General features: G+C 56.9%; 1 protein-coding gene across 2 annotated transcripts in view; it reads left to right on the top strand.

The window, feature by feature from the left end:
• The window catches only part of MGAT5B (alpha-1,6-mannosylglycoprotein 6-beta-N-acetylglucosaminyltransferase B), a gene marked incomplete at both ends in the record, with an annotated part of 89,692 nt that extends 89,068 nt beyond the window's left edge, over positions 1-624 (top strand). For both annotated transcript variants that reach the window (XM_082492367.1, XM_082492366.1), the window contains one exon: positions 426-624. In XM_082492367.1, coding sequence (XP_082348493.1) covers positions 426-624 — 199 coding nt within the window. The remainder of the gene's footprint in view (positions 1-425) is intronic.
• Positions 625-15,717: the final 15,093 nt, after the last annotated feature.

The following is a 15,717-nucleotide window of genomic DNA, read 5'->3' as shown; positions in this document are numbered from 1 at the left end:
TGCTGCCTGATCCTGGCTAGCAGGGGACACGTGGACATCCATTGAACTCGTGTCCCCTTCCAGGGGACATTAGCTGCTGTGGGGGGTGGAAAGACCTGTTGGTCGGTGGGGGGATATAAAAGATTTGGGTGGATTTTTGTGTGTGATTTCCTGAGCCATCCATGGCCCATGCAAGGGTTGGGGTGATTTCTGGGCTACACAGTTGAGTTACAAGGGTCAAGCCTCCTTCCTGCATGGTGTGTTGGGCTGGTAACAAGCATTCATGTGTAGCCAAGGGGTGCCAAACATAGCGCAACCAGCAAAGATCTGCCCAACACTTAGTGAAGGAACCTCCCCAAGAAGGACAGAACAGCCCTAAAACCCCTTCAATGAAACTCTGGGCAGCCGTGTCGCCTGAACTGACCCACCTTTGTCTTTGTTCCCAGGCTCAGCATCACCTGCGACAGCACTGAGTACGAGATGAACCATCTCTACCCAGCGGTGGCCGAGAACGTCCACGAGTGCTACCTCCAGAAGGAGCCGCTGCTCTTCAGCTGTGCAGGCTACAACACCAAGTACCGGCGCCTCTGCCCCTGCCGCGACTATCGCAAAGGACAAGTAGCTCTGTGCAGGGACTGCTTGTGACTTGGTGTCCCCACCTCCGTGTTTGCGACACGCAACGCGCAACGAGTGGCTTTTTCTCAAAGCTTCTGCAATAGCTGAGGGCGGTGGGACAGGTCCCTGCCGGCGGGTGAGCCGGGGGTGTCAGACTCTGGGGGTTGTTTCATTCGCCAGTCAACTGTGAATGACCATGTCCCGACCTTTCGTTTCATTTTCTTCTCGAGGAGCATCGTCCGACCGCATCCGAACCCACCTGGACTTGGTGGCGCTGGGACGGGGTGGTGGGGAGAGGGGGACCGGGGACACCCTTCCCCTCCTCTGGCAATGGGACAAGCCACCAGCAGACTGCAGTTTCAGGGTTTTCATCTTCTTCCAGCATCCTATGTTGTTTTATTTATTGATTTATTTTTTTTTAACCCTTTCCCCTAACAAGTGGTAAATTAAAGGGGAAGCAACACCCAGCCCTTCTGTGGGAGTTATTGGGCAGAGCTGTGCTGGGGGGCACGGGGGGCTGCCGGTGCCCACCTTGGCTACAGAGCTGGGGGAGGACAAAGCCCAGGGAGAGCAGCTGGGTTGGATGGACACAACGGGGTCTGCACCCACGGTGCCCCCAGGAGGAGCCGGCGGGGACTGGATGGCTCCCAGGCTGTCCCCAGAAAGCGATGGGCAGGATGGGGCTGGGGAGGGCTCCCGGGAAGGATGCTGGTCCCCGGAGCAGTGCTGCCGGCAGCACGGAGGGGCCCAAAGTGGTTCCCCCCCAGCCCCCGGGCTGCCCTCTGCCCTGCTGGGCTGTGCACGGAGCTGTACGTCCCTCCGGGGACCGAGGCATCAGGGCTGGCGGCGGGGACACGGGGGCTGCTCGGGGTTCGAGTGAGCAGGCAGGGAGGACGGGGTGCTGCAGCAGCCGATGGGAATTGCCGGTGGGCACAGATGGAGGCCAGGGGAGAGGGGGCAACTCAGCAGCTGCAAAAGCATCATTGTGTTTCTGCGCGCCCCACGGGAAGAGGTGAGCTCCAACCAACCATCTTCCATGCGTGGTCTCTGCTTCCTTAGCTGTTCTTCATGCCTTTCATCTCACTGTAGGAGAGTTTTCACAGTATTTCCCCTCCCGGCGTGTCCCCGTGCTGGGTTGGTGCTGGCTGGGGTGACCTGGTTTGTTTTTGTAGGGTTGCTCATCGGAGCAAGGCTGTGAGTGTGTTGCTGTGAGGTTGGTGCTCAGCCCTCCTGTTGCTTGGAAACCTTCCATGGTGACACTCTTGCATCCCGTAAAACACGTGGCTGGAAAGTTATGGGCTGGAGACTCTCTCCCAGCCCTTCCCTGCATAGAAGAGCTCCGGCCCCAGCCAAGGAAGGAGGCTGGTGGGGTGGCAGCCTGTCCTGGTGGTGTCACCACGTTGTCCCAGGCCCTGGCAGGCTCGTCCCCTGGCTCGAGGTGACTGATGGAGAGCGGTGTCGTGGCAGGATGAGTGCATGAGGTCTCCCCCGTGACCCAGCCGCTCGCTGGAGCTGTGCCACACAGCCCTGGCACCTCCAGCCTGTCCTCCCTGCGGCTCGGTGGCTTGCAACCGGGTTTGGGGAGAAAACCCCATTCCTTCAGCTGGGCAATGGCATCGGGCAGACCCCAGCTCCCCCTGCCCCAGCTCCCCTCGCCGTCTCCCCACTCTGGCCCTGGGAAGGGGGACACCGCACGGCGCTCATGTCCTCCGGACACCCCTTCGGACGAGCCCCCGAACCCACCGTGGCGAGACCGGCTGCATCCTGCGCTGGGTGAGGTGGGAGCTGGAGATGCTGCCGTTATCCCGGAGCCATTTGTCATCTTCAGTGCAAAATTGTGTAGGCAGCCTCCACCCCGCCTGCGACGCCAGACAAGGGGAAGGATTGATTAAGTAATTTTTGTGTCTTGCAGCCAGCCTGTATATAAATAAGCCGCGCGAACCTCTCTTTGCAGAGCTGAGCAGCCATACCTCGTGCCTTTCTGTGGCACCTTTCATCTCCGTCTCAAAGCATCGCCTGGCAAAGGCTCCCGTGCCCCTCGCCCCGGCTGCTGCGAGCCCTGAGCGGGCAGGAGCCGGCCCCGGAGCGGCAAAGGGGATTTGCAAGCAGGACCCACCAGCGATTCACTGCCCAGCTTTGTAAGGACCAAATAAAACCTGGTTTTATAGGAGACCTAAGCAAGCTTTAAGGAGCAAGAGGCTCAGGATGCCTCTGGAGGCAGCGCTCGTTGCGCACCAGCTCCCTGGGCAGCTTTCTCCACCCGTTCCGCTCAGCTGCTTTTAAAATATCCTTCACCTTTCGGCAGCCCCGCGCCTGCCTCCTGCCGCAGAGAGTCCCAATTATCCCCTGGCAGGAGCGTTTTTCTCCAAGCTGAAATAAAAAGCGGCTCACTCACCTTCGCCACTGTCATGGGAAATAATGATCTGTCTGGAACCTTGTTGGATCTCAAGCCAGCCCGTAAATTTGGGTGATGGGGCTGAGTAATGCTCCGGTATTACCTGTCATGTCTCTGCCCCGTCAGCTGGCACCCGGTCCTGCTCTCAGCGCTGCCCTGAGGATGCTGCCGGGGGAAAAGCCCCTCCTGTTGGCCCGTGGGTGATTGCACATCACTTGGGGATGCTGGACGTCACGGGGACCGGAGTGCGGGTGCTCGGGGCAGCCCCTCCTGCCTTGTCCCGCATGGACCCCCAGCAGCTGGGAGCAGGGGGATGCTTTGGTCTGTAAAATCCCACCTAGGGGCAAGGCGGGGGCTTGGCTAGTTTGGTGATGCCAATGCTGGGTATTAACGACGGCTTTGGGCACAGAATTGGCACCAAATTGTTATGTGGGGGTGCGTGTGTCACGGCTGTGTGCAGCTCAGGGTGTATCGGCTCCTGTGGCACTGCTGGTCCCGGGCACCCCGACACGGAGGTGGCAGCAGGGGACGGAGCCGCTGGGCCAGCAGCAGCTCCTGGAGGAGCTGGGTTAAAAAAAGGGGGATTTTGTCAACTGGAAATGTTTTTTCTCTGCCTGTTTCTGGTCCTGGCTGTGCCCAAGTGATCACTGGAGCATCCCGCCGCCTTCCCGAGCTCTCAGCCGAGCAGGGCTCCAGCACTTGCCCCGGTCTCCCCGGCCAGGACACGTTTCCATCTGGGAGATCTAAGGATGCTACAGACATTAAGTTCACATTTTATTAAGTAGGAGCATGGAAGAGATTTAAAGGGAAGCCGAAGCGCTGCGATATGAAAGAGATTCTAATTACCGCAGCTAATTACCAAGAATAAATCCCCAGTTGGGAGGGGTAGAGAGGGGGAAACAGTGTCAAAACTACGAATAAAATCAAACAATTAAAAATCAAATGAGGAACCGTCAGCTACACCCTCCAGCTGCAGGTGGATGGGACAGTTTAAGAACAACATGTGTATGGGGATCCTCTGGGGTCTGCTCGGGGAGGGGACATGGACCTTCTGATGGCATCTCTGGTGGCATCACAGCGTGCAGAGACTCCTGGAAGGTTTTTTTTTTTTAACCTGTTTTCCTCTTCTGGCAGCTGTGAAACCAGGACAGGCGTGTCGAAAGAATGATATTGTTCTGGAAATCCATTTTCTGTACCTAGAAATGGAGCCGGGGGCGATTTTTTGTTTCTGAGCCTCACTCTTAGTAATTCCACTCAGAATTATCTTTCTGGAGGTTGGTTTTTGGTTTTGGTTTTGGTTTTTTCTTTTTCTCCCCCACCTGTTTTTAATGTTGATGGCATCAAAACCTTCCCTTGCCAGTGCAGCGGAGGGGTCTGGTGAGAGGGGGGGTGGTCCCTGCCCCGGCATCCCCTGGCAGCATCCCACTGCCGGCTGGGCGCCTCTCCCCGCACCAGCATCTTCCCCTGCAGAGGCTCGGCCGCCGTTGGCTCCCGGAGCAGCAATCTGGGCTGTAAATCACAGCCGGAGGGAGGTAATAGCGCTGCTCTGCTCTTATCGGGGGCTTTATTAGGAAATCGTTAAGCGGCTTTTCCCTCCGGATCCCCTGCTTATCAGCAGGCAGGTAAAATGGCAAATTGCATCCATGATGTGGACAGTCCAGGCAAGAGAAACCCATTTATTTCCCCTAACGGGTTTATCGCTAGATCAAGGAGCTGCTGAAGATGTAAGCACCGGTGGTTATTTCCCCAGGTGATGGATCTAGCTGCCACACAGCCCCCGGTAACCAAAGCACGCCGCCTGACAGGGATGTCTAATGGACCCGTGGTCGGGACTACTGGCTCATGTATTTCAAGGTCTTGCTTTAATTGAGTCCTGTCTCCCGGGTGTCATGCTTTTTTTTTTTTTTGCCTTTTTTTTTTTTTTTCATTATTCCCCGCCTTTAGAAAGACTTCCCAAAATAAACTGATGCATTTAATCTCCCGTCCCCTTCCCTCATCTCTCCCTCCTTTTGGCAAAGCAAGAGCCATAAAGAAAGTCAGCAAATTGAAAATCTGTCCTCAGCCTTATTGAGTGAAAAAAGCAGCGAAATCTTTTGCCTTTTTCTTTTCTTTTTTCTTTCGTTTTTCTTCTTTTTCTTTTTTTCTGGTAGAAAGGACTTGGGAGAGGTGGGGGGTGTGAAACCCCCTTTCAAAGCTCTGGGGCTGAGTGTTCCCTTTCTTATCAGCTCAAGCAGCGGTGCCCAGTGACTCTCATTGTGGCTCGTTAGCGGAAAGCCATTAAAACTCTGGGTCGATATTTTCTCAGGAGAGATAGGGCCCATTCAATGTTGTTCCCCGGGCAGGCAAAGAAATACCAGAACCCATCCACAAAGCAAGAGCAAAACTGCTGAGGATGCAGCTTCTCCCGCCAGCGCCCACGGGCAGCGCCAGAGCTGAGCCAGGATCCGGCTCTCGGCATCCACGTCTTCTGGAAATGGGGGAAAAATTAAAGGTTGGGAGGATGGGGAGAGGGGGGAGGGTTTCGAGGGGGTTTAGGTGCCTCCACGGGGCTTCTCCCCCAGCCAGGGTCCCTGGGCGCAGGTGCCACCACTTTCTGTAAATGGCCTCAGCGGGGCAAAAATCAATGAATAACGTGGCCATTCCCAACAGCCGGCTGCTGGGTTCGGAAAGCCGGGAGGAAAGGGGTTGGTGGGGTGCGCAGCCCCTCTCCTCGCCATCTCTCGGAGGGCTGCCCCCACCTCTCACCCCCTGGAACCCAGCTGCCAGTAGAGACCGGTGGAAACAGGACAGAGGTTCGCTTTTAGCTTTAGAGTGAGCAACCAGACGTATCAGCTTTTCTATAAATATAAACCAGAAAACAGGAAATAACGATCTGCCCTAATTTAGTTCCTTTCATCTAAGGATTCAAAGAATCTGACAGCATCTCTAAGAAATAAGGAAAGACTTTGCAACCTGCATGGAAATGCAGCCGTTTCAGGGGAGCGCGTGCAACTTTTTGCTGAACGTTGCGTTTCACACCCCTCACTCGCCAGCCCCAATTCCTTCCCAAATTACCCCAATTTGATGTCACTGAGACTGGGACCCAGCAAGTCAGCCTGGGAACGGGTGATGTTCCTGCAGTGCACAGCTGGCTTAGCGCCGTTGAGCGTGGAGGATTGTTTATTTATTCAATTAATTGAATTAATTAATTTTCAGGAGAGTGTTGAGAAAAATAATAGGAAGCGCCAGCAGCTCTGCCGGCTGTCTCGCTGCGGTGGGAGCGGGGACATGATCCGTACATGTGGCTCAGGGGAGCGCGGCGAGCCCAGCTGCGCAGTGATGGGGCAGATGTGAATCACAGAATCACGGAACGGTTCGGGTTGGAAGGGACCTCTAAAGGCCACCTAGTCTAACCCCCCTGCCAGGGCAACTAGATCAGGTTGCTCAGAGCTCCGTCCAACCCGGCCTTGAACACCTCCGGGGATGGGGCAGCCACAGCTTCTCTGGGCAACCTGGGCCGGGGGCTCACTGCCCTCAGAGTAAAGAATTTCTTCCTGATATCTAATCTAAATCTCCCCTCTTCCAGTTTGAAGCCATTCCCCCTCGTCCCGTCACTACATGCCCTTGTACAAAGTCCCTCCCCACCTCTCCTGGAGCTCCTTTAAGAGAAGGGGCTATAAGGTCTCCCCAGAGCCTTCTCCTCTCCAGGCTGAACCACCCCCAACTCTCCCCACCTGTCCTCCCAGCAGAGGAGCTCCAGCGTTCTGATCATCTTCGTGACCTCCCCTGGCCCTGCTCCAACAGGTCCGTGTCCTTCTGGTACAGGGGTTGCAGCCGGAGAGAGCCCAGTCTGTGCCCTTCCAGCAGCGCTTTCCCCAGGGAAAGGCGCACCCCACTGCCCTGGGTACTGCACAGAGCCCGGGCTCTCCAGCTGCTGTATCTCCCCTTTCCCAGCATCGCCAGTCCTACGCCTTTGCTGGCCGCTGAGCCCCCCGTGTGGGCTTCCCCCCACGTCCTTTGCTCTCACCCAGCCTGGCACACTGGGATTTCCTTGCACGGTTTGCCCTGGAGAATAAGGAGGATGTTGCACCGGTTTTACCTGCAAGGATCCTCCAGCCCCGGCCCCTGGGTGCATCAGCTCTGACGCAGCTGCAACGAAGATGCTCCGTGGCCGCTGCCGTCCCCAGGCTCTGGCATCACTTCTGTCCCTCTGCAAAGGCTTGGCCAGGCTTGGCCTTGAGGTCGGAGCCGCCTTGGTTGCTGTCCCCAGGTCTTGCCATCTCTCCATCTAGGTCAAATAAGAGCGGCGACTGGGTGCGAGAGTGGCGCTCAGCTGGCTGTCCCTGGCGGCGGCAGCGCCACCGCAGTCTCTGCATTGCCACACAGTAGTGACCAGCCCTCTGCCCTTCCAGCTGTGGCCAGATGTGGCCAGGCAGGGACTGGACTTGGGAGCAAGAAGTCCATAAAAGAAATCTGGGAGGCAACGGATTTCCGCACTTAATTAACTCAACAAATTAATCCCAATTAGAAGCTCTAATTGGGATTATAGTGGTTAATCATCTTTCCCCCCCAAGCAACAACTGCACTATCTGCCTTAACTTTATCATAAAAGCAGAGGACACGGAGTTACGTGTCCCCGGCACCAGAGCTGCCACCGCCGCCACCCGGGGACACCCTGGGGAGGGCAGTTTGGACGGGGTCTCGTCCCTTTGGCGTGCTGCTCCCCAGCATGGGTGACAGGTGGGGGGATGGCACTGTGTGACCCAGTGACCCCCCCTGCGACTGCCAGGGTGTGATGATGCGCTGGATTGCATCATCTCTGCTTTTCTAAGAACACTGTGAATTTGGCTGCTCGTGCTCCTGTTCGAGCAGTTTCCTACCAGAAGACCGAACTGCGGGGAGATGTCATTGGCTTTTTTTGTCCTCCTCCACTGCTGTTTTATGCTAAAAAGAGCCTGAATGAAAACATCTGCTTGTTCTTCTTTTTCTGAGCACGTTAATTAAGCAGTGTCCTCCCGTGACGGGTTCATCTCAGCGGGAATACGGAGCAGTCCTTTCCTCCTGCACTGCTGTTGATGGCATTTGCTGTCCCACGGGTGCCAGAGGGCTCTGGACCCCTCGGAGTCCCGGCGGCAGCTCAGGACTGAGCCCACCCCCGGCTCCAAGCCCACCCTTGGCTTCAAACCCCCCCTGCTTCCCCCCACCGCTCCCTAAAGCCCACCCAGCAAACCCCCCTGGCACCTCTTCCCTGCACCCGTCTACCGCCCGTGGGAGCTCCTGCGGGAGCATCGCGGCACCGCTTTGCTGTTACCTTGGGGAATTTGCTTTTGGGACCATAGGGTGAGAATCACACCCGGCAGCCACAACTCCCCCCCACCTGCCTGCCTCCTGCCCCAGCACTGGGAAAGATGCTGCTGATGCTGGTTTGGCTTCGGGTCCTTTCCTGCCCTACCAAGGACTGGTCTGGGGGCTGAAAGGAGAACTTTTGGGAAAACATCACCCTAAGGGCTGGATCCCAGCGGGGCCACAAAGGAAATGTTGGGTGCCCAGTGTCCAGGACACATCACAGCAGATTGGGCAAAGCTCTATTAAATGCCCCAGAGAGGACAAATTCGCTGCAGCAGTCCCTAGAATCACTACTGCCCATATTTAACGGCACAGAAAATACAGGATTATTCTCCTTCTTACATTTGGCTCAGCTTTAGCCAAAGCCGCAGAGAACTCGTGCACCGCAGATCTCGGGGGTTATGGTCAATGAAAGCGTGTTTTGCCGCAGAGGAAGGGCGACGCTGTTCGCATCCTCCTCCGGCCGCCCCACGCGCAGCCGGTGCCTTCGCACCTCCCCACCTCCAGCTCCCGCCACCGCCCCCGGGGGGGCTCCGTCTGGTTTTGTAGATGCTATTTCAGTTGGGTGTTTTTGTTATAAGTGTTGTTGAACGGGAAAAATAAAAAAAACCTCGAGGACCCCGGTGGTATTTTTAGACCCGTATCGGTGACTAGCTCGAAATCCTCAACAGGATTGTAAAATGAAATTAATCTGCATCTGCCGTGCGTCATTTTTACAAAGCTTGTCTCCTTCTCCTACCAGAGGGATGGTTTACAACCCTGCTTATTTCGGTTTGAGAGAGCGCCAAGTACCTGCCAGGCGGCCCCAGCGACAACAGACAGCAGCGGGAAACCATTAGGGATGGGGGCGAGGGGGGGCAGAAGGAAGAAAAATTGATGTTTCTTGATGAGTTTGCAGCAAGCTTGTGCCCCATCTGGCTGCTCGGGTACCCGCGCAGGTGCTCTCTGTGCAGGTGTAGTGAGCTGCACTGGTTGTACTGGTTTGCTTGCAGGGCAGAGCTGCTGGGGGGGGACTGGGGGAGATGCTGGGGACCCTGGGGATGCTCTCACGCTCAGGGGAGCTGCTGTGGGAACCCCTGAGCAACACCCCGCCACCCTGGATGGGGAGGGAGAAGTCTTATTGCCATGGAGACCGATGAGACAGTTGAAAATTGGCTGCCATGGAAACCAGTTTGGGAGTCTGGGGGGCCATCCCGCACCGGACGGCGCTGGTCCATGTGGCATGGGATGGCGGGGATGGTCAGATGCTGCAGAGCAGGGCTGAGCCCCCAATGCATCCCCCAAAACAAGTTACCGGAGGGCCAAACTGGAGTAATGCAGCCCCAAACTGGGTAACCGAGCAGCCCAAACTGGAGTGGCTCAGGCTGGTGGGGAAAGGGCTGATGGATATTTCTGGGCTCTCGGCCACGCAACCTGCCAACACTCAGGACTGCGAATTGCGCAGAGACACGAACATTAAAGCAGCTGAGGGTGGAAATGCGGCACCAGCCACATCTCCGAGAGAAACTAGGCGGAGGCTGGGAGGGAAGAGCAGGACCGGGATGAGGGGCCGGCGGGAGCAGCGGGAGGGACGGGGGATGCTCTCGGCCTGGCAGCAGCGATGTGATGCGAATAGCGCTTCCTCCCCACCCAGAACCAATAAAGCATCTCCTGTTTGGGTTTTATGTTTGTTTTCCTTTCTAAAATAGGACTTTGGGAAAGCAAGGGGGGGGCTTCTCACCTTTGGGCTGAGCCTCTTCTTTGCAAGAGAGACGTGTCCTCAGCGGGGTCCAAGGTGGCTTTTGTCACCCTTCCCACGGGCCACGCTCACTGTGCCATGCAGCAGTGTTTTAAACATCCTGGGATGTCTCCGTGCCCTTCCAGCCTTGTTCCTGGCACAGACCGGGCTGGCACGTGTGGGCTGGGGGGGTCTGAGGGTCACCTCCCTGACACCCAGGGCAGCTCCGCCCTGTCCCCCCCCTGCTTTTCCCCTGCATCCAGCAGCATCTCCCGCTGGCAGCTGGTAGAGGGATCCTCCATGTGCGGGTGATGAGCACCTCGCCACGAGCTGGTCATTCTCCAACCTGCCCGCTCACCTTTTTGGCATGCACAGAAACACCCGCTGACATTTCCAGCCATGTAACGTCTGCCGTGAAGCTGCCTGGTCGGACACGGCACACCGGCCGCGCCCCATTGCTCCGCAGGGGCGGGAAGGCACCCCACGTCAGGATATCCTCCCACCCCAGATGTGCCCCAGCCCCGGGGGGCCAGGAGATGCTCTGGCTGCAGATTTCAAGACCGAGTATCTCCACTTGTGATGGGATGAAGTGATGGCAAAGGGATGGGAGCACACAAGATCTGGGAAGGGGGTGGGAAACGAGGGTTCCTCACAGCTGTGGTCCTAAAAGCACCTTTCTGTGCTCGTTACCTATTCCCAGGGGTCCAGCCTGGCCTCCAGCAAGCCCACCCCATGGAGCAGGGAGGGTGGGAGCAGCTGGAGCCTATAAAGGGCTGTCAGAGGGGGTTTGGGCTGTGCTGCTGCAGGTGGGGGCTCTGGCTTGGTCCCGGAGCCTGGCTGCAGGAGGAGGGATGGCTGCAGCCCCAAGGCTGGCTCGGTGGGTTGGTGTCCCCACCCCTGCGGGGAGGGTTGGGGTGGTGTTGGCAGCAATACGGGTGATGGTTCGGGGGCTGTCGGGGGTCGTCCCCCCCACCTCCCCCCCGAGACAGGCGGCCTGAGTGTTAGGAGCCAGGCTGGGTTTGTGGCTGGGACCCCTAGGGTCGGGGGGGGGGGGGGGGGTGGGTGTGTGTGTAAGGTGGTTCCTCCTGTAGCTGCTGCTCCCCAAAACCTGCTCTCCACAGCAGGGGGAGGGATGGAGAGGCCGTGCCCCCCCCCGCCCTCCCACTGCTGGGCTGGTACCCGAGAGCTCGGCTGCTTCTTAGCCAGGGCTGAGCGCAGCTCTCGCACTAACTGCAACCTCAGGATGCCCTTTAATTTTTAATGCTTCAATAAAACAGTAATTACAAACACCGCGATTTGAGTTTTTAAGCAGAAAGTATTAACTTCCCAGGGTTTAATTATTCAACAGAAATTAATGAAAGCGGGGCTGGATCCTGCTGGCTGTCTTGGCTTTTCCTCGGGGTGCCGGCATCGATCCCCTTTGCAGGGGGGAGGGCTGGGGGGAAGGTGAAGCCCATCCTCGGGGCTACCCAGGAGAGCCTAGGTGCCGTTAGCAGCCGGGGCAGAGGTTGGGCAGGGGGAGACCAATGTGCTGGGCTGGGTCAGGGTGAGGAGAGGTCCGGGGGGGGCAGCGGGACCCCCTCTGAGAATGGCTATTTCTCTGCTCCCTGCAGGATTTCTATCCGAGGCGGTGCAGTATCCCGGCCGCGGGGCGCAGCTCTCTCTGGAAGGTCAGTGACTGCTGTGATCTGAATCAATGCTGTGGGACACTGTGCCTTACCCAGAGTGGGGAAACTGAGGCAGGTGCCACCCCAGGAGGCAGTGTGACCCTACGGCTGCTCCCCTGTGCCCCCCCCCTCCCAGTGCCTACACCTGGCCCCTGCCTGGGAGGGGACTTGGGAGCTCCAAATCTTTGTTTTTTGGAGCTTTCTGCAGCCTTAACTGTGCTCCGAGTTCCCTGGGAAGATTTCGGGCTCGCTTTTAATTACTCTGCTAGAGCACGGTGTAGTTCAAAAGCACCTTTTCCGGGGAATAGGTATGTTGGGGCCAAGAGCATTCCCAGGGCTGATTAAATATAGCAAAACAGACGGTGTCTGGGCAAAACTCGTGGATTTGGGCTGGCTGATGTTGGACCCCCACCCTGCATGGGGTAGCAGTGGGGTTGTGAAAGCCTTCATGGAGCGGGGCGAGGGATGGGGAAACAAGGATAAAATATTCCCCGCCAGGAGGGAGCAGAGAGGCTGTAGGAGTTGGGGCTCGGGGGGGAGCATTGTGCTGGGACGGCACCTGTTGGGGTTCTCCAGCTCACTGCATCCACATCCCAGACCTCAGCCCTCTTCCCATATCTGCAAAGCCCCTTTTTCACGTGGGCACCACCCCGTTGCATCATCCCATCTGAAGCACCATGTCCGTACAGCGCTGGCCTTCAGCGGTCGGCATCGGATAAGGTCTCGGGGAACCGCGTTTGCTAGAAAAGCAAGTTGCTGTTGTTATTATTAACAGTTAACTGTCGTAACTTCATTAATAAGCAAACCTGCCTGATCAACCGTCTGCGAGAGGACGGTAAGAACGCGGCGGCAGCCGGGGCTGCTCGCGAGATGGAGAGGGCTGTCTGTCGGGGCCGGGGGGGAACAGATCCAAGGGAGCGGAGGAGGCGGCGGTGAGGGCTGGTGGGGAGCCGGGTGGGGGTGACGGCTCCGTTGATGAGGCGTTGGGGATGGGGAAGGAACGGGGCCTCATTTGCAAGGGAAATGAAATTACCGCCTGCTCCGTCGGCAGCCCTGGTGCCGCAGAGCCTGATGAGCTGTGCGGGAGCGGGTGGCCCCGGGAGCACCCCGCAGCCCGGCGGGGGGAGCGCAGCCCGCTGGAGCCTGGCTGTCTGCCCTGCGGGAGCGGGTCCTCGTCCACGCGGGGCTGTTGTAGCCCCCCGAAGAGTCTGGGGGTGATCTGCTGCCCGGGGGGGGTGGGCTTGTACCTCCTCCTCTGCTCCTCAAAGCCTCGTCTTGCGCCGTTCGGGCTGTATTTAGGGGAGGTCACAGCAATGAATGTTGGTCAGTCCCTGCTGAAATGGGAGCGGAGGGTGAGGAGAGCAGATGATGCTGATCAGGATGAGATTTCTGCTGAAGTAGGTGAATCCTGGTGCGGCGGGACCCAGGGCGCTCGCCCTGTGATGCTGCTGTCCCCTAGATTCCTGTCCCCAAAATGAGACTCGTTGCATGTGGGACAGTGGTTTTGGCGCACTGGTCTGTGACGGGAAGGTGGGGGGATTCGCAGGCAGCATCTGCCGGGGGTTGGGCAGCGAGTCTGTCGCTCTGGCCACGGGGCAGCGCCTGCAGCCGGCGTTAAGGACAGGGTATAACCAGCTCCATCCCCGCACCGGGGCTCTTCTTCTGTGATGTATTTTCTTATTCCCATCCCATAAACCCATCAGCGGTTCCTGGATAGGAAATGCCACTCCCTGCTCTCTGTCCCTCCGTGTGATGTCTGCTGGGCTGGAAATATGAGGGGATTGGGCTTAAATAAGGAGCACCGGTGAAACAAGGAGCGATTTAAGTGATTTGGTTAATCAGTTGTGGCGGCGGTGGTCTGGGTGAGAGACCTGGCTGCTCCCCGCTGGCTCCGCGGGGAGAGCACACAGAGCTATGTCACCAGTCATTCAGGGCATTTTATTTGGGTCTTAACTTGGATTTAACTTCAGTAGATTATAAAGACAAAAAGTCATTCCAAGGAGCTTTATTCAAGGGAAGAAGCCAAAAAAAAAAAAAAGGGGGGGAGGGGGTAGTTTGAAGTTGTCAAAATGATTTTCTACTCTTTCAAAATAATCTCACAAAACTGACCCAGATTTTACAAGACAGTTTGGCTTTCAAAGAGCTGCCTGTCTTTGCAGAAGATGGGTCCGTAAAATATATCTCGCCTTTTTTTCCCCTTAGTAGTTCTACCAAACCCGTGCCTTTGCCTCGTTCCTGTGGGGTCTGTAAGGGTGCGATGCTTCGTGGCAACCGCGCTCCAGCCTTGCGGCTCCTCCCGGGGCAGTAAAGCTGCTGCGATGCTCCCAGGGAGCTGGCGGGGCGTTTCGGTGAGAGGCTGCAGCGTGTCTCCACGTGCGGGAGGAACGGAGGACCCCAAGTGACAGCATCACCCTGCCCCAGCCGCCTTGCGCAGCAGCCTGTCCTTGTTTTTTGGGGAGGCTCAGGCTGATAGGGGGTGGGGGCGGAAGGAGCAGCATCACCAGACGCGCACCGGGAGCCGGTCCTGCGCTGAGCAGAGGGGAGCAGGACCCAGACGGGTCTCTTCGTGCTCTGCAGAGATGTCCTCTCTTCGGGCTCACTCTCCGGAGCTGAGCCACTCACGAACTGTCGATGGGGAAAAACTCGATTTGAATCTGGGATTATTTGTTTTGTGGGTTTGTTGTTTTTTTTTTGTTTTTTTTTTAAACTTAATTTTTCATTTGACCTGATTAAAGCGCTGCTCGCGCTTGGCTGCCTGGCGTTTTGTTTATTCGTTTCGTCATGTTCTGCCGGGGCACTGTGGCGCTTTCATTTAGCAGCAGAGCCGTGTGCCTGCGAGCCGGGCAGCCCGGCTGTAGGGGAGCCGCATCCCCGCGCCGGTCCTCTCCTTTCTGAGGGTCAGACGCTGCTCTCATTTTCTTTAAAACCGAGGGAGGTCCGAGCCCTGTTTTTATTCCTAGTGTAGGTGAGGGAATAGTGTATTGCTGCCTTGGAGAAAGCACCGAGCTCGGGATGGGGTCTGCAAAGGTGCTGGGGGCCAAAAGCTGCCTGGAGGAATGGTGGGTTTGCTGTTTTATTGGCAGGAAGAGAAGGAAATATCAGGTTCAGGCAAGATAAGTGCCAGTCCCGGGAAGATGCTCACAGCGCTGCTCGCCAAGAGGCAAGGGCAAAAGGCAAGCGCTGTGAAATCTTCTCTCCAGGACTCTCCTGACCCTCCTTCCCCACGGCTCTTGGGGTAGGACCCCCCCAAACCGTGCAGCCACGTCAGGGCCTGCTCAAGGGCAGTGTGAGCAGCGCTCACCTTCTGACCCCCAGAAAACCCCAGGAGAGAGAAATGGGGTGACAGGCGATGCTCATGGCATGGGGGTGTCTCCCCAAATCCACACCTGCCCTGTCCAGAGTCTGCGCCACTGGGGAGAGGCGAGAGGTCTGGTTTAGCTGTTTTGGGGTATTAGACGTTCTTTCCAAATATGTTGTTGGTGTTGTTTTTTTTTTGTTTGTTTGTTTGTTTGGTTTTTTTTTTGTTTTTGTTTTTTTTTTTCCCCACTGATGCAGAATGTGAAAAAAATATTTGCTGCTTCCTTAGATGGTTAATTAATGACAAGGCAAAAGGAGGTCCATCTGAGGGAAGGACCCTGCGCTGCCCGGCTGCTCCTTGCACCGTGGCGCTGACAGCCGGGGCTTTGCTCCAGGCGAGAGCCTGCGTGAAGCGAGTTGGTAGGGCTGCTCTAAAGGCATGGAGGGGAAAAAAAAAAAAAAAAAAATTGAATTTGTATTAATTCTTCATTCGTGTCCTTCTTAAAGCTTAGTGGCTTTCTAATCCACCAAATATAAAAGCATCCCTGTAGCTTCCTTAGCCGCCCAGGCAAAGAAAACAGCCCAAGGAACAAGACGGGTAGTCTCGGTGTCTGTCTAACACAGCCCGGGGGGTACCAGGGACCCATCCAAGGCTGGACCGGCTCTTAGAGCGTCCCGTGATGCTGCTTCAGGGTGGCATTGTTAAAACCAAAGCCAAGGAG

The sequence above is a fragment of the Vanellus vanellus genome (genome assembly GCF_965231255.1).
Source record: "Vanellus vanellus genome assembly, chromosome: 17".
Classification (NCBI taxonomy): Eukaryota; Metazoa; Chordata; class Aves; order Charadriiformes; family Charadriidae; genus Vanellus; species Vanellus vanellus.
This window is presented reverse-complemented; position numbering and strand designations above follow the sequence as displayed.